This window comes from Ovis aries, chromosome 15 (assembly GCF_016772045.2).
Source record: "Ovis aries strain OAR_USU_Benz2616 breed Rambouillet chromosome 15, ARS-UI_Ramb_v3.0, whole genome shotgun sequence".
Taxonomy (NCBI): domain Eukaryota; kingdom Metazoa; phylum Chordata; class Mammalia; order Artiodactyla; family Bovidae; genus Ovis; species Ovis aries.
Window position 1 is genome coordinate 56,044,112 of NC_056068.1, and position 25,258 is coordinate 56,069,369.

Sequence of the window (25,258 nt, forward strand, 5' to 3'; positions counted from 1 at the left end):
ACCATGTTTAGCAATAGTTTTTCCTTTAGTATAGAAAAAGGTCAGTGTTTGGGTTAGATCTGAATTTCAGCCAAGTGACTTCCTCAGGTAACTTAATCTCCAAGAGCTTCAATTTGCTCTGCTGAAGGAGATAATAACCTTTATTTCACCTGGGTTGTTTTGGAAATGATAGGAGCTAATTAAAAATATGTCTAACACAAAGTCTGGAAATTTGGAAGTGCTCTATAATGGTAGTTTTCTTCTTCCTCTTTGAGACTATGATGCAACTCATTTTCTTTTTTTTCTTTGTGCACTCTAATAATAGACATTGTGCTCTAAAAAATAATTTTGAATTAGATTATTTATTCTAGCAGTGGTCCCCAACCTTTTTGGCACCAATGACCAGTTTCATGGGCTTCCCTGATGGCTCAGTTGGTAAAGAATCTGCCTGCAATGCAGGAGACCCTGGTTTGATTCCTGGGTTGGGAGGATACACTGGAGAAGGGATAGGCTACCCACTCCAGTATTCCTGGCTTCCCTGGTGGCTCAGCTGGTAAAGAATGTGCCTACAATGTGGGAGACGTAGGTTTGATTCCTGGGTTGGGAAGATCCCCTGGAGAATGGAACAGCTACTCACTCCAGTATTCTGGCTTGGAGAATTCCATGGACTGTATAGTCCAGGGGGTTGCAAAGAGTCAGACATGACTGACAGCTTTGACTTCACTGCACGTCACCAGTTTTATGGAAGACAGGTTTTCACTGGACCAGGGGCAGGGGAATGGAGTCAGGATGATTCAAGCGCATTGCACTTATTATGCATTGATTTCTAATCTGACGCCACCACTGATCTGACAGGAGGTACTGGTCCGTGGCCCAAAGGTTGGGGACCTCTGCTCTAGAGGCAGCTTTACTCTCTTAAATACAAAAGAAGAAAAAGAACAATATAAACGGTTTGCTGGGTCACCAGAAAAAGATGGGCAGTGTTATGACAGATATGACTGAATTTTTATAAAACAGTCAAAATATAAATAATTGAAAAAGCATGTTTCCTACAGAAAAATATACAGTAGCTTTATTCAGTGAAACCAAGAACTTTGTCTACCAAGTTCCCTATGTATAATAACTAACAGAGTGTTGAAAAAAAGATTATTATAATCTATTATGGGACTTCCCTGCTGGCTCAATGGAAAAGAATTTGCCTGCCAGTGCAGGAGATGTGGGTTCGATCCCAGGGTCAGGAGAGTCCCTGGAGAAGGAAAAGGCACACTCCAGTATTCTTGCCTAGAGAATCCCATGGCTAGAGGAGTCTGGTGGGCTACAGTCCACAGGGTCGTAAAGAGTTGAACATGACTTAACGACTAAGCACGAACAACAACATTATCTATTATATTCTTCAAATGAATGAATAATAGTTAGATGTTAAATCACTTATAAATTATACCTTAATTTAAGGTTAATTTGTACAACACCTCTAAGAAGATGATTTTGCTATTCTTGTTTTTAAATTGTGAAAACAAAGGCTTATCATTTTTCATTCATTTGTCCAAGGTCACATAATTAGAAAAGAATACAGGTAGCTCTCAAAACCAGAACATCTGTACCCCAAGCCATGCTCTTTCTCCAGCACCACATTGTCATTCCTAGATGGTCTTTTGGGGGTCATTGTAACTTGATCATGAAGATAAACTGTATTTATGTAAAAATATAGTAATTTCTTTGATAGTTGTTGGCATTCACCTATGATGCCAAGTACATTTCTAAGGATTTAATTCCAGGGGGATGTTTATAAGATGAAAAGGCAAATATTTAACCATGCTTGGAACTAGGACTCCTTACTGGACAATCAGAATGGATATTGACTTTAGTTCTGGAGCACTTTCCTGGAGGCCAGAGCTGTTCCAGGGGTTAATGCTACATGTACCTCATCCTGGTGAAGGTTTCCTGGAGAGGAAGGGCCAACCTATGAAGGGCATGATGCCTTTAGAGGGTTCAGTTATGATTTTTTTTTCTTTTTCCCTGTCAAAAATGAACAACCAGGTTCATTTATGACAGAAAAAGAGAAAAGAAAAACAAAACCAAAGAATGGATGCTTTGGAATTGTGAAGACTCTGGAGAAGACTCTTGAGAGTCCCTTGAACAGCAAGATTAAACCAGTCAATCCTAAAGGAAGTCAGTCCTAAATATTCATTGGAAGGACTGATCCTGAAGCTGAAATTCCAATACTTTGGCCACCTGATACAAAGAGCCAACTCTGTTGAAAAGACCCTGATGCTGGGAAACATTGAAGGCAAAAGGAGAAGGGGGCAGCAGAGGATGAGATGGTTATATAGTATCACCAACTCAATGAACATGAATCTGAGCAAACTCTGGAAGATAGTGAAGGACAGGGGAGCCTGACATGCTGCAGTCCATGGGGTTGCAAAGAGGTGAACATGACTTAGCAACTTAACAAAAACAAATGGTTGTATCTCTGAGTGTCAGTAACATATCAGCCCTAAATACACTTCTTTAGTAAAATACTTTGGATGGGATTGCCAAAATTGAAGTAGTGACTGTTTATGAATGTGGAATTGTAGGTGACTTCTATTCTTTACCGTTTAATTTACTCATTCAGCATACATTTACTGAAAGCCTTATAAATGGCAGGTATTCCTAGATTTCAGAAGTAAGACAGGGGCTGTTTCTGTTACTTTCCTTGGTGTTATATTTATAATCAGAAAATATTCCACAGAGTTAATTAAAGAAGTTATATCAAATATATGAATGGTAAGAAGAAGAAATGTCCTGAGAAAAATAAATCCAGAACTTTAAACAGATTAAGTTGTATTTATTTAAAATGCATGGCAAAAAAGTTAACAAGTTATTTCTGTAGACACCTAATATTTTAGCAATTCGTTTAGTATCCATTTTAATGTGAACAGGTGCTACTGAATGCCTATTTAATGTACAAATGCCAATACCATATTGAGCGACAGGAAGAGTTAACTTAGAGAGACACATTCCATCAAACATAAGAGTCTGCTCTGGTCAAGACTATGTTGAGAGTTTTCATATTTTAGTATAGCACAATGCTATTTATATGTAGCTTTTTATTTTTTTAATGAAGTTTCCTATGGGGAAGAATGTCTGATTTTAGAAATTGGTAAGGATTTTCAGTGCTTATATCAAATACTGGCCTTCTCATGTTTTAGAACATAGATATGTATTGTTTCATTTCTTAGTATTTTTGGAGAGACAGAAAGAGAGGAAAATTGGAAGTAAAGTTAGAAACAGATTCTGTGTCTTTGGACAAAGAGGAAATTTAACCAGACAAGAAGGTCTTGACTAGCCAGTTCTACAACTAACCAGTGGTGACTGAGTCAAGCACAGTCCAGCCCAAATATTCAAAATCTACTATTTCACACATAGGCTCTTTCCATTGATTAATCTACTAGATATTCATGCATAAAAAGCCCTACTAATTGCATTTCTATAAGGCATTAGCGAGAAAATCAATAACTTATCCTAAGCAGGGAGATTTAAAATGTCCCATATTCATGGCCCTTCTGATAATTGTAGAACCTGTTTAGTGAGGTTTCTGTTTCTACCTCTTGTGTAGTGATGTTGCAATGCTGTGTGGGGAAAGCACATTATGCTTGCAGATGTCGCTGAAAAAATATCTGAGGAATGGAGGACTCTTTAGTTGTTCTTGGGTGTTGTCCCCATTGATGAGGCCAAGCATTTGCTCTGACACAATCTCATTTCAGCTGGGTCTCCTTTTAAGAAGGCTTCAAATCCTTATCTCTTCTGGTGAAAATAATACTTGGAATTATTTTGGAGGCTCAATATATTCAGACATACTTAACTTCATTTGTGTTTGGAACTGACTTCTTGCCCCTGATCCCCCTCTCATTAGCCACTCCTCTTCTTCAAAGTATAGTGAAGTAGTTTTTAAAACTTTTTCAACAATAATTATTTTTCCAAATAAAATTTGAACATGACTGCTCAATATATATTTATATAAAGAAAGGGATTCTCTGCCAAGGGACTCTCTTTCTTACAATGTCTTCAGTGAAATTCCATGGAGCATTCCATGAAAACCTCTGGAATAATGCAAAGAACACTTGCACAGGAATTAGAGTTGCAATCCCTGAATTGTTCAGTAATTAAGTTTATTTATTAAACATTTTTAGTGTGCAAAGCACTAAAATACTAAGGGGGAAAGGCCCTCAAGAAACTTAAACTTCAAGTGTGGGAAAAAACAGGTACAGGAAAAAGTTCTAGATGCTTTGGCAAGGTCAGTGATATATATTGATCACTCTGGAGTTTGTTTTTGTAAATTTAAAATAACTTCAAACTACACATAGAACTGTGCTTTTAAACTGTGGTGCTGGAGAAGACTCTTGAGAGTCCCTTGGACTGCAAGGAGATCCAACCAGTCTATCCTAAAGGAGATCAGTCCTGGGTGTTCATTGGAGGGACTGATGCTGAAGATGAAACTCCAATACTTCAGCCACCTGATGCAGAGAGCTGATTCATTTGAAAAGACCCTGATGCTGGGAAAGATTGAAGGCAGGAGGAGAAGGGGACGACAGAGGATGAGATGGTTGGATGGCATCACTGACACAATGGACATGGGTTTGGGTGGGCTCTGGGATTGTGATGGACAGGGAGGCCTGTCGTACTGCAGTTCATGGAGTCACAAAGAGTCGGACACGACTGAGCGACTGAAGTGAACTGAACACATAGAACCTTACTACGGTTACATGCTTGACCCTGTGATTCTGTTACTCTGTGCCATTGAATTTGGATCACAAGGGAAAGCTGCTGGAAATGATCGTGAGACATGAAGGTACAAGGACTGGATGCAGCATGTGCATCTGTGAAATTTTTGTAATGTTGACAAAACTATGTGTGATAGTCAGCGGGATAGTGAAAAAATAAATGCATAGTTGCTAAGGAGCAGAATTACTGGGCAGATCATCTTCAACTATTCTGAAATGCTCTTCTACCTCCATGATGCATAGGAAACCCAGCTTTTCCCTGATAACTAAGCTCCCTTTTCCACTGAAGGCCTCTTATCCTCCAGCTTCATCTCCAATCCAGTTTCACAAGATCAAGATCATGCTAACAAAAGTCTCTGCTTACTTATTCCAATAAAAAGAATCACTCTCCATTGAGAGTGCATGTTGATAATTTACATAGAAGAAGGTAAGGGAAGAAAAATTGCAGCTGTATGAATTTAATATAAATGTGGTTAGTTTTAATTATTTAATAATATGATGTAAATGCATCAATTCAAAGAAGAAAGGCAATGATGACAGAATGTGATATCTCAGGTAAGAATTATAATAGTAATATTTTATTATTCTTATTTATAGCCACAGTCTTCCTGGAGTTTTGGAAAAGGAGAAGAAGTACACTAACCTATACTTGGGACCTTATTGAATGGGAAGAAGAGGAGGTAAGATGTTAAGAGACCAGGAGATAAGAAACTGGAATAACATATGATGTAGGAAATCACTCACTGCCTTAATGTCTAAGCAGGAAGCAGCTAAACACAATTCAGTTTTCCCTTGATTTTTTTTTGTTTTACTAATAACCTTGTTATTTTATGAAGATAATAGACACCAGTGATGAAATATGTACTTTTTTCAGAGCACTTCTATAATGTTTCCTTAAATTCCATTAGTGGAAAATCATGCTAATTAAAATATAGCTTAGGGTTTATTTGGAAATTATCTTGCATCTAAATTTTTACAAGTTGCTTCTTTGCCAAGACTCGACATAGAAGTAGGCCAAATTCCAAGAATTTAGTCAATATTGGATGATTTTTCAAATTTATGCCTTAGATATTTAATTAACTTTAGTTTTTCTCATAGGAAACCCTTCGTCCCCAGTTCGAGGCAAAGTATTACAAGATGGAGCGAGTGAATCCTATCAGTGGAAAACCTGAACCACATCAACCTTCCTCAGACAAAGTCACTCGTCTTCTTGTTTCTATCTCAGGAATATTCTTCATGGTAAAGTAGAACCATCAATCTCAGAATATTGTGGGATTCCAGATTTAGAAAGAAGTTCTAAAATACCAACTCATTTTGTGACCCTGAGGGGGTAAGAAACTGTATCCTGTTCAGTATGTTGGTGGTACATACGTACTATTAAAAATCACAGCAGGTCATGCAGTAATTGCAGAAGCAGTTTGTATATATTTTTAAATAAAATACTGTCTGGGAGAAACAAAGATCATCTAAGAAAAAATGGAAATTATGTAAGTCGTCCTTAAATTAGATCCTCTGCTTTAAAACCGAGCAATCATGTGACAGTTGAGATTTGAACAACATATCACACTAAAACAACTGAGTCTTACACTGTTTGTTTTGACTCTAATGTAACTCAGTTCTTTAAAGGAAATTTTAAATTTATGTACGCTTTCTCGGAAAAGTAAATTTCTTTAGCTTTGGGGGTCAATGTTTTGGATCTATGTTGCTGCTTTTATTTTTTCAATAACGCAAAACGTGGATGTCTCTTCTGGTCTCCCACTTTGCAGATTTCTCTGGTGATCACTGCAGTGTTTGCAGTCGTGGTGTATCGCCTGGTTGTCATGGAACAGTTTGCATCATTCAAGTGGAATTTCATCAAACAACACTGGCAGTTTGCAACTTCCGCTGCTGCAGTCTGTATCAATTTTGTAATCATTATGGCACTGAATGTTGTAAGTGTTTACAATTTTTCAGTAGGTGTCAAGTGGGTGAATAGAGGAAAGGTCTGTGTTTCCATTATATTTGCATTGGATTTATAAGAAGCCAAAATAAGGCCAAGTATCATTTCTGGCAAAGACAAGTTTTGCTTAACAGGAAGTATTTCATCTATGTGGTTTACATGATTTTTTTAAAAATTAAAATCCATGATAGTTGTATTGTCTTCCTTGCTCTTTGAATTTATAGTTTATTTATTTGTTTTTATTTTTGGTGTGCTGGGTCTTTGTTGCTTTGCACAGGATTTATCTAGTTGCAACAAGCAAGGGCTGCTCTTCTTGGTAGCGCCCTGGCTTCTCATTGTGGTGGCTTCTCTTGTGGAGCACCGGTTCTAGGACCATGAACTTCAGCAGCTTTGACACACAGGTGCGTGCGGAATCTTCCCAAACCAGGGATCGAACCAGTGTCCCCTGCATTGGCAGTTGATTCCTATCCACTGCACCAGCAGGGAAGTCTTAGGTTTATAACTTGGTTTAGTGACAGCTTCCACTCATCAAGTATCTAGTGTGTGCTGGAAATGGTGCTATGCTCTTTTTATTCATGATGCTATGCTCTTTTCATTCAGGTAAGGAATTGTTAAGATTAGAAAACCAGTCCAACAAATTCAAACTCTGAGAATTTATTGGAAAGATATAGGAAATTCTGTTTGAAAGTGTAGCCTTGTTTCCTGCAAGACCTCGTGTGAAAAGGAAAACAGCTTCTCCATTTGCATTTCTCTGAGACTAAGTATTTTTCCTCCCTTCCTTTCTTCCTTCCTCTTCGTCTTTCTGTCTTTCTCTCCCCGTTTCTCCTTTCTCTCTCTCTCTTCCTTTCTTCCGTTCCCATCTTTTTTTTTTTTTTTTTGACAATGATTCTATTTGCATTTGTTTTCATGGGGAAGAGACTGTTTTTATCAGCAAAAGACTATATTGCCTAACAATGGCCTCTGTTTCAGTGTCTGGTGTGCTGGTGCATTGATATGCTTTTCTTATCTTTGTTGACTCTAACTTCATGACCATGTTGGTCAGTTTCTGTAGTTTATTTAACTTAGATCATCCAGTATTTTAATGTGCTAATTTCTCAGAGAGTGCATGTAATTGGTTCAACATCATATATACCAATTAACTTGTGAACCAAATATCTGTGGCTGAGAAGACATTATGCTTAGATCTGCCCCTTTAGCAAGGTCTGTGGTTGGGGTCCTATTTTCTCTGAAAACAGAAGGCATTGACTGGCTCATTTAGAACAATTTATTTCCTTTAATTCTTCCAACACCACCACAAGGTCAATATTCTCTTCATTATATAAATAAGGAAACTACAGTTCAGAGAGCTTAAATAACTTGTCCCAGATTGTGCATTTAGTAAGTATTAGTGCTTTCATATTTATTTACATGATAATTCATGTAGAGAGCTGACCAATACATAAACAGGTAATATGCATCTGGCTCCAACCTAGATTGACACTGGTGTTATATGATTAGTCGAGAAGGGACTGGAATCATTTTCTATTTAACTTTAAAATAATCAGGGAAGTTCTTAAGTGAAAGTGAACAGTCACTTCAAGAAACGGGTAAATTTCAATGCAAGGACAATAGTTAATATTTTCTACTGGAGTTTGCTTTCTTTGGGTTCAGTTTATTTGCAGAAGGAGAATTTTTTTTACTATATCTCCAAGTAAGCCATACAGTATTTTAATTTATGCTTTTGACTCATGGATTGAAATGAACAATAAACATAGAAAAACTACAGAGCTAGGATTAAGAGGCCTGTGTGGTAATCTATGAAAGATAGTATAGGTTGTATGTTGCACAAAATCACCACAGTGAAAGAGGAGCCATTCGCAGCATGGATTTTATACAACAGATTTTTTATCTTTCATTCTTATTTTAACTGTTCTAGCAGATAGTGAAAGAAAAATTGTTTATCTAAGGAAAAGAAGGCTTTAGTGTTAATGTAGTTATTTCTAGGTAACACTAGTGATAAGCTAGTATGACTTTAAATTGATTCATTTTCCTAATCTTGGTAGGTTGGTTGAATATTAAATTTTAATATTATTTAAGTACATGACATACAGTTACATAAGAAGGATATACAATTTCACTTGATTTCAACTGGAACACACTTGCATTTTGAAGAATGACAATGATATGTTAATAGTGGTTATATTTCAAGAGTGGGATAATATTTGGTTTAATATTTTTTTTTCCTGTTCATTCAAATGTTTTTCTCCATATGTAGGTTTTGGTTTATAATCAGAAAAAATAATCTTTACTTTTAATACATTATACCATGATATAAAATCTGGAACAAATCAGAATTGGAATGTACTTTATTTTTACTTTGTATTTAAGTCACTCATGAAACCACAGCCACTTGGGTAGCTTTAGGTAGCAATTTCAGGTCATTTGTAAAATTTTGTCTTTTACCAAGTAAACAAAAGGCTTACTGATGGCTGCATAGCATCCCAGGACACTCACATGCAGGCGAGCACACACGTACACACTCTCTCTCTGTCTCTTTCTCTCTCTCTCTCTGTTCCTTCTGTTCTCATTGTTGCTCTCCCCCTCTCTCCTGCCCCTCTGAACACTGTCCAGGCTTTCATCAGTTTGTATTGTCAGTTCCTCAACATACTGTCCAGATAAAAAGTAATGGACTTTAAACACAGACAAAACAAAGATTTGCTCCTTGACCTGTGTGATCCTGACTACCCTGCATAACATCTTTGAACTTTAATTTCTTGATCTTTCAAATGAGGGTAATAGGACAAATGCCTAGGGGGATTGAAAGATGGAATGAAATCTGCTTCTAGTGAATAGAAGTGTTCAATAAATGCTCATTTTCTTCCTATTTGTTCAACGCTTTGAATTTTTATTTCTCTTTATAAGTCTATTTTACTCTCATTTCCTTTCCTACAAAATACCACATTTTCTTTATTTTTTTCCATTTTTCTCATCTTCAAATAATAGAGTTTGATTATTGCCCTTTAGTTCAAGGTTCGGGAATGCTGATGATCTTTCCTTTGATCCTTCTAAATTCTTCAGGCCATATCTGCATTTGTTAATAATTTTTTACTCTTTGTTCTTTAAAAATTATCTGCTACCTATAAATATGTATATACTCATAGTGCTGGTAGAGAGAAAATGAATCACATATAGGTTGTTGTATTATGTGTTTTCATCAAATATATGTCTGAATATAAGAAAATTGAAATGTTTACTTATTTCATACAGAAATCACACCTTACACTATGGTAATTTCAGTAGTCTTGTTCTTTTATATGTCTTAATTTTAGTTTCTCCTTTTTTAAATCCATTATTTATTAGCATTGACTATAAAATAATCGCATTGTTCTTATAAAACAAATGACAGTATAAGGATATTTAAAATATTACATGAAAGTCACTTTTCTCAATCCAAAATGCCAGTCTCCTCCCTTCCTACCATAAACTAATTGTACCCATTGGAGATAATCAGTGTTAATGGTTTCATGTCTGTTAATCTCTACTCCCCCCATCAATTATTACTGCCTTCAAAAACGTACCCTGTGTTCCTGTGTCTATTTGGCAATTTGTTCCAGCGACCTACCGATCTTCAAATACATCTTAAGTACTGAAATGGGCTCATATTTTTGAAGATGAACAATATTTCACAGACAAAGACAATGAAGAAGCCAAATGTGATTAATTATTTTTTGCTTGAGAAGGCAAGCATGACGTCTCTGGTTACAGAGTTTCCAGATTCAGTGTTCAATCCTTAGTCCCTACCCAGAAAATTACTGATCTTTTCAGTTAAACTGAAGGACTTGTTACAATCAGAACCGCATTTGAATTAATTAGGAACTTTTATCTTCAAACATTTTCCCTACAAGTTCAGATCAGTTCAGTTGCTCAGTCGTGTCCGACTCTTTGCGACCCCATGAACCGCAGCTTGCTAGGCCTCCCTGTCCATCACCAACTCCCGGAGTTCACTCAAACTCATGTCCATTGAGACAATGATGCCATCCAACCATCTCATCCTTTGTCGTCCCCTTCTCCTCCTGCCCTCAATCTTTCCCAGCATCAGGGTCTTCTCCAGTGAGTTAGCTCTTTGTATGAGGTGGCCAAAGTATTGGATTTTCAGCTTCAACATCAGTCCCTCCAATGAACACCCACGACTGACCTCCATTAGGATGAACTGGTTGGATCTCCTTGCAGTCTGAGGGACTCTCAAGAGTCTTCTCCAACACCACAGTTCAAAAGCATCAATTCTTTGGTGCTCAGCTTTCTTTATAGTTTAACTCTCACATCCATACCACTGGAAAAACCATAGCCTTGACTAGATGGACCTTTGTTGGCAAAGTAATGTCTCTGCTTTTTAATATGCTATCTAGGTTGGTCATAACTTTCCTTCCAGGGAGTAAGCGTCTTTTAATTTCATGGCTGCAATCATCATCTCCAGTGATTTTGGAGCCCCCCCCAAATAAATTCAGCCACTGTTTTCACTGTTTCCCCATCTATTTGCCATGAAGTGATGGGATTGGATGCTATGATCTTAGTTTTCTGAATGTTGAGCTTTAAGCCAACTTTTTCACTCTCCTCTTTTACTTTCATCAAGAGGCTCTTTAGTTCTTCAATCTCTGCCATAAGGGTGGTGTCATCTTCATATCTGAGGTTATTGCTATTTCTCCTGGCAATCTTGATTCCAGCTTGTGCTTCTTCCAGCCCAGCGTTTCTCATGATGTTTTCTGCATGTAAGTTAAATAAGCAGGGTGACAGTATACAGCCTTGATGTACTCCTTTTCCTATTTGGAACCAGTCTGTTGTTCCATGTCCAGTTCTAACTGTTGCTTTCTGACCTGTATACAGGTTTCTCTAGAGACAGGTCAGGTGGTCTGGTATTCCCATCTCTTTCATAATTTTCCACAGTTTTTTGTGATCCACACAGTCAAAGGCTTTGGGATAGTCAATAAAGCAGAAATAGATGTTTTTCTGGAACTCTCTTGCTTTTTTGATGATCCAGCTGATGTTGGCAATTTGATCTGTGGTTCCTCTGCCTTTCCTAAAACCAGCTCAAACATCTGGAAGTTCACGGTTCACATATTGCTGAAGCCTGGCTTGGAGAATTTTAAGCATTACTAGCGTGTGAGATGAGTGCAATTGTGCGGTAGTTTCAGCATTCTTTGGCATTCTTCTTATTATCAGTGATATTGCAAAAAATTGAAATTTGATGAAAGTTTCCAGTGATGTACCACACTCCAGTTTTGTATTATTCCAGGTGCTTCTCAATCCCCAGTCCTTTGACCTCTGATTCTACACCCCCTCTAGTTTGTCTCCTCAGTGACCACTCCTTTCTGAGAATCACAATTAACCCTCCAACATACACTCCTCTCATAGGTTCAGACACAGCTTCTTCTCACTAAGTTTATATTTTTGATGAGGTTTAATGTATTGTCTCTTCCAAAGTACTTGCATTTTACAGATAAAAAAGACCTCTAGAGACAGGTGAAGACAGTACTCTTTTTATTATAAAAACCATCCTTTGAGATCCTTAAAATCCCACTCTGTGTGTGTGTGTGTGTGTGTGTGTGTGTGTGTGCATGCGTGAGCTCAGTTGTGTCCAATGGACTGTAGCCCACCAGGCTCCCACTAGCTCTACTTCTTTAAATACAAAAGTCCATGTAAATGCCTAGAGCTAAGAGACAAGCATCCATAGTTCCCAGGTGAAAAACAGCTGACTTTTCTTTTTTAAAAGTTTATTTCTACTTGTTGAACATTTGGCATAGAGATAGGGATTCTTGGAAGTGAAATAGGCCATACAACTTGTCCTTTGTCCTTGCAACTAACTCAGGAGAAAATTTTGAAATGGATTTAGCATCAGGCAAGAACTATGTGGCAGAGGATGAGATAATTGGGTGGCATTACTGACTCGATGGACATGAGTCTGAGCATGGTCCAGAAGGTGGTGATGGACAGGGAAGCCTGGCGTGCTACAGTCCATGGGGTTGCAGAGTCAGAAACAGCGGAGCGACTGAACTGAAGAACTATGCAGTCTACTCAACAAATGTGAAGGGAATGTTACATTTCTCAGATTCAATCCATATAAAATATTCCTTCTGAATTTATGCATTTCCTTCCTTCTCAGGATGTTCAGGCACTCCACAGATTATCAAACAGTCCTATCAAACACCTTAACACACAGGATTCATTTAAAAGCTTAAACAAATAAGGATAGATGAATATCAATTGATATCAAAATATCAGATCCTTTAAAAAAACATACCACCAAAAGGATTCACCTGGAATACCAAATGCTACCTTTTGTTATTTTCAGACCAACACTAAATATACAGCTCATGGAAATGTACTTTTTGTTCTTTAATAACTTGACTACGTGAAACTATATTCCCCAAATGAAGGATTTGGACTCGGTCAAAATACCCTATTAAATCTAATATGTTTTTTGGCTATAAGTCATATACATGAAATTACAAAATAAGTGCATGGAAAATAGTTTAAATCAGCCAAATATGTTTAATTGGAGCTTTTCATATTTAATGTACACAGACTGAAACCTTAAGTCATTATTCATGTGCTACTTTTGTCTCCTTCGTCTTATCAGTGACTAACGAGAACTGTGCTTCCATAACATCTCTCCTATTCATTCCCTGCTCCTCAGGCTCGCTTCTGCTTCCTTAGTCCAGCCAGCTACTTATCATTTTTAACTTGGACTGTTGCCACAGCCTTCTAACTGATTAGTCTTCCTGTCTGTATTTTCACCTCTTCCCGTCTCCCTTTCACTCCGCTGCTGCGATCGCCTTTCTAAATTGCAAATTTGATCATTGTAATTTTGTACTCGAATCTGCCTAACAGGTTCCCACTGCCTCTGATATCAATGGCAAGGAGGGTTTCCATTATTAAAATCGGTTTTCCCTTCTCTCCTCATTTGGTGGTGTGTCCTGTTCCCTCCCTGTCTATCATACTCTGCACTGCAGCCTACTGACTCACTTGTGCTTGCTCCCTGGCATTCTACTATTTCACACCCATTTCCTGGTTCACAGTGCTTCCTCTGTTGGCCTTTATTTCCTTTTATCTCCTTGGAGAATATCTCTTCATCTTTGAAAATTCTAGTTAAGGATCACTTCCTTCTTAAAATATTTCTCAGTTCCATATGTGAAATAATCTCTTCTTTGTGTCTCTTCTCATAGGTACTTGGGCAGGTCTATTTTCCATTTTTATCAGATTCTCCTGGTAGAATTAAACAATCCCTTTTGTGACTATTCTTCTGTTACAGTGCTTGGGACATGCCTTTTCTCCCACTATCAGGGTATCAACTCCTCAAGAACTGGGACTGTAGCTTCCTCGTGTTTGTATCTCCAGGTCTTGCTGAATGACTAAAAGACATTTAGAATATATTTTTGAAGACACTTAAAATATTTTATTCTTCAAATATCCTAGCATTTTGAATATCACATGTGATCAAAATTATTTTTGTTATTAGAATTATACTTTCAGTGTCTTTCAGGTTTTCTGCCCTTGTTATTTTCATTCAAATTAATAATCAAAGTATACCATTCTCTAAGCTTTTGAAATAGGTGGGTCAAGCCATTCCTAAAGAAATGTCCAATTTGGGAATGAGATATGGGTCAAGACAATAAAAATTTGATGACAGCCATTTCACAGATCATAAAAGTAACTTAAAGGATTGTTTCCTGTTTTTTATTCATCAAATCACCTGAAACATTTTTGAAAAACTACAGATCCCTGAGTCTCATTCAGAATCTTCTTTGTAGGACTATGAAGTCTGTTTTTAAAACAAAAAATAACCCGTAATGCTCTCCAAGTGATTCTGATCCAGTCAGTCCCCAAAATAGCATTACAAAATCAGTGATTTAAGGGATATAAGGTAATTTTGATACACAGCCAAGATCAGAAATCACATATTTCAAATACAGATTACAAATAATTTAACAGTAGCTAAAATTTCAAGTTATTATCTTTAACATCTTTTACCAGGATGACAGCTAAAAAACTTCAAAGCCAAAATTTAAAACCAGGACTTTCTTTTTATAAATCCCATCATCCTCTTTCTTCTTTATTTTACTGACCCTGAAAATATGCTATTGAAGATACCATAAACAGCATGCTTAGCCATCATTAGGAAATATTTCCAAAACGTTTTTAATAAAAATTTAAAATGCAGTTATTTTAAAAACGTATGTTCTTGTTGCTTGACAACAAGATTCTTAATTCTTAATTTATCTTAATTCTTAATTAATTAATTATTAATTAATTTAAGAATAGATTGCAATAGTATGACAGCTGTCTGGTCTCATGAGTAATGCATAATTTTGAAGAAAAAAATGGAAACATCACAGCAGAAGTACTCTTACAGTTTGAAATAGCTGGAATTAAGCCAATTAAACTATTTCAGCATTGCCAATAAAAGGATAAATTCCTTTTGATATTCCTCCTCTTATTTCAGAATCCATGTGCCATGCATAGAGCTTGCTTTAACCAAAAAAAAAAAAAGAAAGAAAGAAAGAAAGAAAGAAAGAAAACCCTTGAATATACTGGGCTGTTGTAAGTACTCCATGCTGGTTCTGGACTCATCCACATTATTTATTTATATTTTGCCACTTTATTTTTTTGATTGAAGGATAGTTGCTTTACAGAATTTTGTGGGTTTCTGTCATACATCAAGAATCGGCCATGGGTACACCCATGTCCACTCCCTCCCGAACCTGCCTTCCATCTCCCCCCATGTCTGTAGGTCCGTTCTCTGTCTGTTTCTCCATTGCTGCCCTGAAAATAAATTCATCAGTAGTATCTTTCTAGATTCCGTATATATGTGTCAGTATATGATATTTATATTTCTCTTTCTGACTTACCTCACTCTATCTAGTAGGCTCTAGGTTCATCCATCTCATTAGAACTGACTAAAATCCATTCCTTTTTATGACTAATATTCCATTGTATATAGGTACCTCTGTTTATTTATCCATTCATCTGGCAGTGGGCATCTAGTTTGCTTCCATGTTCTAGCTATTATAAGTAGTGCTGCATTGAACACTGGGGTACATGTATCTTTTTCAATTTTGGTTTCCTCAGGGTATATGCCCAGGAGTTGGATTGCTGGGTCATATGGTGGTTTTATTCCTAGTTTTTTTTTTTTTTTTTTTTTTAATTCCTAGTTTTTAAAGGACTCTCCATACTGTCTTCTATAGTGGCTGTATCAAGTTACTTTCCCACCAACAGTGCAAGAGGGTTCTCTTTTCTCCACACCCTCTCCATCATTTATTGTTTGTAGACTTTTTGATGAGGGCCATCCTGACTGGTGTGAGGTGGTATCTCATTGTAGTTTTAATTTGCAGTTCTCTGATAATGAGAGATGTTGAGCATCTTTTCATGTGTTTGTTAGCCATCTGTATGTCTTCTTTGGAGAAATGTCTGTATAGGTCTTTTTCCCACTTTTTGATTGGGTTATTTGTTTTTCTGATATTGAATTGTAGGAGCTGCTTATATATTTTGGGAATTATTTGTCAGCTGTTTCCTTTGCTATTATTTTCTCCCATTCTGAGGGTTATCTTTTCACCTTGTTTGTAGTTTCCTTTGCTGTGCAAAAGCTTTAAGTTTAATTAGGTCCCACTTATTTACTTTTGTTTTTATTACTCTAAGAGTGGGTCATAGAAGATCTTGCTTTGATTTCTGTCATCGAGTAATCTGCCTATGTTTTCTTCTAAGAGTTTTATAGTTTCTGGTCTTAAAAGTAGGTTTTTAATTCATTTTGACTTTATCCTTGTGTATGGCATTAGTAAGTGTTCTAATTTCATTCTTTTGCACATAGCTGTCCGTTTTTCCCAGCACCACTTGCTGAAGAGGCTTATCTTTGCCCCATTGTATATTTTTGCCTCCTTTGTCAAAAATAAGGTACCCATAGGGTGTGGGTTTTATCTCTGGGCTCTCTATCTTGTTCCATTGGTCTATATTTCTGTTTTTGTGCCAGTACCATATTGTCTTGATGACTGTAGCTTTGTAGTATTGGACTCTTCCACATATTAATCCCCTTCTGTCTCTAGAGTCCAGAGTATGCATTCCTATGTTTCTTCCATGGGCCTGATCCCCAAAGACCTCAAAATGTACCCAGGTTTCCTTAACTGATAATTACAATGCAAAAAGGTTATTATGAAATAGGGGGGATCAAAGTGTTGGACCACACATCTTGACCTCAAAAGGAACCAATGACAAATGACTCTTGAGAAGATTAGCTTTTTTAAATGTATTTGTTTAGTTTGTTCATGTGTGTGTCAACGATTTCTAGAAATTCAAAAAGGAGAATTCCTAGAAAAGTGAAGACTCTTTTTGATTCTGCATTTGTCCATTTGGAGCTCCTTTTTACAATGAAAGTTAGATTGTGAGCATCTAACTTGGAGATGAAGAGCATTAAAGCAAATGTAGAACTCCTGAATTTTGCCCCTTCACAGCAAATGCCTTTGCCACTTTTTTCCCAATTGATTTCTCATAACACCCTAAAACAAAGCATTATTTGGGGAGATGATGACTTTTTCAGCTTAGAATGCATTCTGAAGTCCTCATCACAGCCTGTGAGACACCAAAAAAGTATTTCCTCCGAGATCTCTCTGATTCATCCATTACTTCCTTTGTACCTCCACCCCATTGCTCTTATTCCTCCACCTTCAGGAGACACACCAAGAGCACGGCAGGCTCAGGCATTTGCACTCACTGTTTCTATGTCTACCAGTTACTTAGCCCCATCTCTGTCTGGCTCCCTTACTCCAAGTAGCTCTCTGCTCAGAGGTCTCCCTCTCTTAGAGGTTTCCCTGACCAGCCTCTACATAGCACTCTACCGCTCTCTACCCATCAGCCTGCTTCATCTCTCCTCTTAGTACTTGGCATCTCCTGGCCAAGTACATATTTCTTTGTCATATGTCTCTGAGAACCAAAATTTAAATTCCATAATGGTAGAGACTATACTTGATTCACTGTCATTTGGTTCCCTGGATAGTACCTGACTCATTAGAAATTTTGACTAAGTGGAGAAGGCAAAGGCACCTCACTCCAGTACTCTTGCCTGGAAAATCCCATGGGAAGAGGAGCCTGGTAGGCTACAGTCCATGGAGTCACGAAGAGTGGGACATGACTGAGCGATTTCACTTTCACTTTTCACTTTCATGCATTGGAAAAGGAATGACAACCCACTCCAGTGTTTTTGCCTGGAGAATCCCAGGGACAGGGAAGCCTGGTGGGCTGCCATCTCTGGGATTGCACAGAGTTGGACACGACTGAAGCGACTTAGCAGCAGCAGCAGCAGCAGCACATGACTAAGAGAATATTGGCTTACTGAAATGGACTCGTGAATGACTTTTAAAAGCTTGGGTTCATTATATGGTATTTAATATATTTTTAAAATTTATTTTGTTTATATATGTATTTTAAAGACACACATATATTGCATATATATATATATGTATAATGATGCAGATTCATATAATGTATACATACACTCTTCCATGAATTCTTCTTGCTGTCCAACTCTTTGTGACCCCATGGATTGTAGCCCACCAGGCTCCTCTGTCCATGGGATTTCCCTGGCAAGAATACTGGAGTGGCTTGCTATTTCCTACTCCAGGGGATCTCCCCAGCCTAGAGTTTGAACCCTGGAGGTGTCTTTTGCTTCTCCTGCATTAGCAGGTGGATTCTTTACCACCACAACACCTGGGAAGCCCCCATACATTCACTGCCTGTATATAATGTAGGAAGCAGAACAATTGACCCTGAATCTCTTTACTTTCTCCTCCCTCAATTATATCTCCATTCCACCACACACACACACACACACACACACACACACACACACACACACCACTTCCCGTCAAGGCTGCTGTCATATACCATCTAGTTGGTTATATTTAAATTATGGTTTCTTCGTACACTTTGTGGGTGAGTTAATGAGTCACACTGCAAGGACTTTTTGTAGTTTATCATCATGACAGTGCCAATAGGCTGTAGCATTTGGGCCTTGGATGGTATAGGCTCTCCCCTACTCTAGATACCCTTCCAAAAGTAGTATTTCCAGGGTGGCACAGCATCTTTTCTGACTGGTAAAATTCCTTCATAGGTTATTAGATTATTATAGTCCCTTGGGGCATCAGCTGTGATGTTGCCATCCTGGGCTTATGGGCAGGTCTATGTGCTAACTACTAAGACAAAATCTGAAATTGTTTATGAGACAAGGCATAGCATAGATGATACAAGAGAGCCTTTATACCAAATACTGACTTTGCTTCTTGCTTAGAAGTATTATCTCAGGCTAGGTACTTAACATTCTAAACCTCAGTTTCCTGTTCCATAAAATCATAACATCTATTTGATAATATTTTTGTAAGGACAAACATAAATAGTATACATTGGGTTGGCCAAAAAGTTCATTCCGGTTTCCATAATATCTTACAGAAAAACCTGAATGAACTTTCTGTGCAGCCTATTGGAAAACACTGTTTGGCACCAGCCAGATACTCTAAATGGCAGTTACTTAAGTAAAATTTTCTCTCAGCCCCCATGAGGGCACTTAATTCAGTGCTGGAAGCACAGTAGCTACTCATGGACTATTTGCTTGTTGATAAGGCTGTCTTATCATACTCTTTGGAGACCCTTCTCTAATCATCTTAGTTGATAAATGGGGCATGGAAAAGAATAAAGTCAGGAAAACTTTTGTGCTCACAAATTCAAACTTATCTAATTCTAAAATTTGAAAATGATAATTTGTGTGTACAGTTCTTTTAAAAAACTGCACCAGGAGTAGAATGAAACTTTTGTACTCAATATAATCTTTCTGTTTGAAGACACCGCTTCAGATCTTAGGAAGAGATGGACTGAATCATGGTTAAGATGAATAATCACATTAGTTCTATTGAATGAGCAGTCAGGGAAGGTGAACAAGTTTTAATGTGTCCATATACCTTCTTGATTTTGTATGCTGGTAGGCAGGGTTATTTGAATTTATAGTCTAAAGAATGATTTGTTTCATTTTGGAGTTATGTAATTATATTTACATGCATGTATATATCACCCTTCTATCTGTAGTAAATATATGCTTCCAGCTGTATTTACTTGTAACATTGTAAAATATGTTTTCTTTCCTTGAGTCTGTATAAGCTGTGGACAGAGTAAGGTGAGACAAGGAGGTGACAAAATATAAAAAAATGTTATTAAAATGTTCACGTAACTACAGATTCAACAGAGTTGATTAGTGAATCTTGCTTTAAATAACCATCAAACCAACTTTGTTTTGGGAAGCAAAGTGGATTTTGTTTTAAATAACCACCAAACAACTTTGTTGTTTGGGAATGCAACTTTGTTCACTGTCTTCGTCATAATTAGGAAAATTGTTTATCAATAGTAAAGAAGACATAGTTCCACTAAACCTTCCAGTGTAGGAAAAAAGAAAATATAATTTGGTTATCAAATCCCAGGTCAGACATCAACTAGCTGAAAGTCTTTGGGGTATATACAGGTCTCTTCTGTTTGACTTATAAAGCAAAAATAAAGACAGCTAGCAGAAAGGTTATTGCAGAAATCATGTCTGTATATAGCCACGTTTACAACATGTTTTATTGCATTTTGTGTGTTCATGTATATAAAGTACCACATAGTAAGATTTAAAACATGCTTCTTCTTAATTGAAAGAAGTTATAACTTTAGATGTTTCATTGAATAGTCTAAATAACAGTATTTTTATTTTTATTTATTTATTTTTATTTTATTTTTTTAATAACAGTATTTTTAAAAGAAAATAACATTAACTGCTTTCTCTTATCACAGGCTTATGAAAAAATTGCTTATCTTCTCACTAATTTAGGTAAGTCCACTTTTCTTACTTCACTCCTTAGTAAGAAAATAACATGGGCATCAGTCTATGGTTTCTTTACATTCTTTAGCATTTTTTATATCAATTTTAGTTAGATACTTGTCAGTAAAATGAAAGAAGGGACCTAGGAAGTTGGAATTCATCATATAACTATAGAGAAGCAATGTACACAGTTACAAAATCCTAGTAGAAATTAACAAACCTAGTTCTGCCTACTTGGGATTGCTTTCCCCCCTACCTTTTCAGTTCTTTGGGATTTTCCCTGCAACATTTATTTTATCACAGTGTCATATTACATGTGCACAACTTAAAAGGCAAAAGAGTATTAAAAGACTTATAATAAATACCAGCTCTTTGCCACATTGCTAATTCTTGTTTTCCATATCCCTGAGGTAGTGCTTTCTAGGAGTTTAATCATTGTTTTCTGTTCTTTTCTACCCTATTTCTAAATTGCATGCTACTACTGCCATTCTTGAGTTTTCCAGCTTTGGGAAGTGATTGCCTTCCCGTAATAAAAGACAGGAGCTTCGTACTTTATTCCCACAGCGTCCTGCTCCCTCGCACTTCCCCATCCATCTCTAGGTAAAAGCAGATTGCTAATTCTCCTCCTTCCAAAGCAGCGTTAGCCTAATGAATAATTAGTGTTCACATCACGTATCTACAGAACTATGCTCATATCTAAGGCATGACGTGTACTGTGGTTGCTTTCTTTCTTATAAGAACTTTATATTTTCGTGAAGCTAATAACAACATTTTTTTTTGCTTGTCTACACATACTTGCCTTGATTTATCCCGAACTTCCTGCCGTAACTCTAAATTCTCTCTAAGTACATTAAAAAACATTAAGTATTGTACTCACTTTCTTCCGAGAGCTATCCTCCCTGAACCACTGTCTACTCCAGTCTCAGTAGGTTACCCTCTGGGCTTGTGTTCAGCTGCATACACTGCTTTGACCAGCACTGTGGTAATTCCTTCACTTTTTATTTTTTCGTTGGACAAAACTTTTTGGATCCTTTGTTTCTTCTGTTTTAATTTCTTATTTTGCTACATGGAAAGTAAACATCTCAAAACCTTGCATGTCAGAAAATACCTTTATTTCTATCCTCAAACTTAAGTTTTGGTCCCCCAATTTGGGTACAAAATTTTTATTACAGAGTTGTTTGAGCTGCGATCTTTTATTATTTGAAAACTCAACAGAGCCAAGGCACTGAGCTCAGCTAGACTCTCCTCCTTTACTATTTTGTTTTACATCACAATTCTGTGACAGTAGTATCCCAAGTTTATCGATAAGAAAATCAAGGTAATTAAGTTGCATGCATGCGAAGTTGCTTCAGTTGTGTCCCACGCTGCAACGCTATGGACTGTAGCCGGCCAGGCTCCTCTGTCCATGGGATTCTCCAGACAAGAATTCTGGAGTAGGTTGCCATGCCCTCCCCTAGGATCTTGGTTAAATCCCTCATCAATCTTCCCAACCCAGGGATCAAACCCGCGTATCCTGTGTCTCCTGCCTTGCAGGTGGATTCTTTACCACTGAGCCTCCAGGGAAGCCCAATTAAGTTAATGGGTAGAATTTAAACTCAGATGTGACAGACTCCACTGACTGTGGTGGAGTAACTGTATCACTCCATTAAGATGTGTTGCTTGTCTTACGATGTATTTACAGATGCGAGTAACATGAGAAAAGACAACGTATAGGGGGAAGAACTAGCCCCTAGTTCATAGTCTGGCTGATACGGTCACTTGGAAATTACATGACTATGAGCAAGTTTTTTCTTCTTTCCATTCTTTCATCTCTTCTCTCTGCTCCATCTCCTTTTCTTTCTTTTTCTGAGTCTCAGTTTCTTCATTGGTAAAATGAGAATGAGAATAGTTCCTGTTTCACTGTCATTGTAGGTTAGCTGCCTGACACATGACAAGTGCCCCATAAATGGGAATGATCGTTTTCAATTTTCTTTAAACCCTCTGAGCTATAGTTTCTTCAGTTGGGTAATAAAACACTTGAACTAGATATCTCAAGGCTTTCTTCTAGCTCTGATTTCTTATATTTATTTGCTTGTAAAGTATTTTATTCCCAAGATGAAAGCAAGCCTAAGCAAGTAATTTGGGGGAACCATAATATTAATTATAGGAGCAGAATATGCTAATTGCCAGGAATGTCAGCTTTCACTTGATATTTGATTTTTTCCATCTATAACTCATACCATAATGCCTGTGGACTCATAGCTGTCGATTAATAATGAGCTTTATAAATTTAAATTAATAAAATATTGATATTTTGTTTAAAGAAATGTAATGTCATTGCATGTATATATAAAAATAATATGTATGCAATATATATGATATTAAATTCTATATAAATTTAGGCTTGCAAATTTGTGCTTCAAATTAGAAATTAGGTTTAACTTTCTAATTATATAAAATACTTTTAAGACTTTGTTTCTTGATTTCTTTTTTGCCCAAATATTTTATTTTAAAATATCATAAATACACAAAAATCAAAGCTTCAATTCTGTCACATTAAGGTTTTTAAAAGAGAATATATAATATTTGATCCAAAGTGATACTTTTTTCAGCCTAGCTTTTCAGTTTTTAAGAATTAGATCAGAATGGTTGTCAGTTGTTCCAAATAATGAAGTATCTATAATAATGAACAATGATTTATCTGTAGTATTGATTATCTATAAAGATAAACTTGGATTCCAAGAAACAAATTAGGTCAACTGGTGAAAAGAACTTTTATTTTGTCAGAGTTCAATTCAGGAATAAAAGTATCTATGTCAAGGGAACAGCAACAATAAAATCAGATGTCATCATACTCATATTAGGCAAACTAGAATTTAATCTGTATTTGAGAGGGAAAGACAGAGACTTTATACTGATAAAAAACCTATCAGGTCAGAATAATAGTCAGTTTCTATACACATTTCCACCAACCTTCAAAGCGTAGAAAGCAAAATATAATAGAAATACACAAATAAATTGACAAATAAACACTCAAAATATAAGCCAAGATATACAGGACTGGAAAAGGTCAGTTTTCATTCCAATCCCAAAGAAAGGCAATGCCAAAGAATGCTCAAACTACTGCACAACTGCACTCATCTCACACGCTAGTAACGTAATGCACAAAATTCTCCAAGCCAGGCTTCAGCAATACGTGAACTGTGAACTCCCTGATGTTCAAGCTGGTTTTAGAAAAGGCAGAGGAAGCAGAGATCAAATTGCCAATATCCGCTGGATCATCAAAAAAGCAAGAGAGTTCCAGAAAAATATCTATTTCTGTTTTATTGGCTATGCCAAAGCCTTTGACTGTGTGGATCACAATAAACTGTGGAAAATTCCAAAAGAGATGGGCATAACAGACCACTTGGCCTGCCTCTTGAGAAACCTGTATGCAGGTCAGGAAGCAACAGTTAGAACTGGTCATGGAACAACAGACTGGTTCCAAATAGGAAAAGGAGTACGTCAAGGCTGTATATTCAGTTCAGTTCAGTTGCTCAGTCATGTCTGACTCTGCGACCCCATAAATCACAGCACGCCAGGCCTCCCTGTCCATCACCATCTCCCAGAGTTCACTCAAACTCACATCCATCGAGCCAGTGATGCCATCCAGCCATCTCATCTTCTGTCGTCCCCTTCTCCTCCTGCCCCCAACCCCTCCCAGCATCAGAGTCTTTTCTGATGAGTCAGCTCTTCGCATGAGGTGGCCAAAGTACTTTAGTTGCAGCTTTAGCATCATTCCTTCCAGAGAGCACCCAGGGCTGATCTCCTTTAGAATGGACTGGTTGGATCTCCTTGCAGTCCAAGGGACTTTCAAGAGTCTTCTCCAACACCACAGGTCAAAAGCATCAATTCTTCGGCACTCAGCTTGCTTCACAGTCCAACTCTCACATCCATACATGACCACTGGAAAAACTATAGCCTTGACTAAACGGACCTTTGTTGGCAAAGTAATGTCTCTGCTTTTCAATATGCTATCCAGGTAGGTCATAACTTTTCTTCCAAGGAGTAAGCGTCTTTTAATTTCATGGCTATATATTGTCACTCTGCTTATTTAACTTATATGCAGAGTACATTATGAGAAATGCTGGGCTGGAGGAAGCACAAGCTGGAATCAAGATTGCTGGGAGAAATATCACTAAACTCAGATATGCAGATGACACCACCCTTATGGCAGAAAGTGAATAACTAAAGAGCCTCTTGATGAAAGTGAAAGAGGAGAGTTAAAAAGTTGACTTAAAGCTCAACATTCAGAAAACGAAGATCATGGCATCTGGTCCCATCACTTCATGGGAAATAGATGGGGAAACAGTGGAAACAGTGGCTGACTTTATTTTTCTGGGCTCCAAAATCACTGCAGATTGTGATTGCAGCCATGAAATTAAAAGACACTTACTCCTTGGAAGGAAAGTTATGACCAACCTAGATAGAATATTAAAAAGCAGAGGCATTACTTTGCCAACATAGTCAAGGCTATGGTTTTTCCAGTGGTCATGTATGGATGTGAGAGTTACACTATATGTAAAGAAAGCTGAGCACCGAATAATTGATGCTTTTGAACTGTGGTATTGGAGAAGACACTTGAGAGTTCATTGGACTGCAAGGAGATCCAACCAGTCCATCCTAAAGGAGATCAGTCCTGAGTGTTCATTGGAAGGACTGATGTTGAAGCTGAAACTCCAATACTTTGGTCACCTG

At 37.2% G+C, this 25,258-nt stretch overlaps 1 protein-coding gene across 1 annotated transcript in view; it reads left to right on the plus strand.

Moving 5' to 3' along the window:
- The window catches only part of ANO3 (anoctamin 3), a 455,605-nt gene that overhangs the window by 391,809 nt on the left and 38,538 nt on the right, over nucleotides 1-25,258 (plus strand). The window contains exons 15-18 of the mRNA XM_027979573.3: nucleotides 5,340-5,422; nucleotides 5,841-5,981; nucleotides 6,509-6,673; nucleotides 20,515-20,551. Coding sequence (XP_027835374.2) covers nucleotides 5,340-5,422; nucleotides 5,841-5,981; nucleotides 6,509-6,673; nucleotides 20,515-20,551 — 426 coding nt within the window. The remainder of the gene's footprint in view (nucleotides 1-5,339; nucleotides 5,423-5,840; nucleotides 5,982-6,508; nucleotides 6,674-20,514; nucleotides 20,552-25,258) is intronic.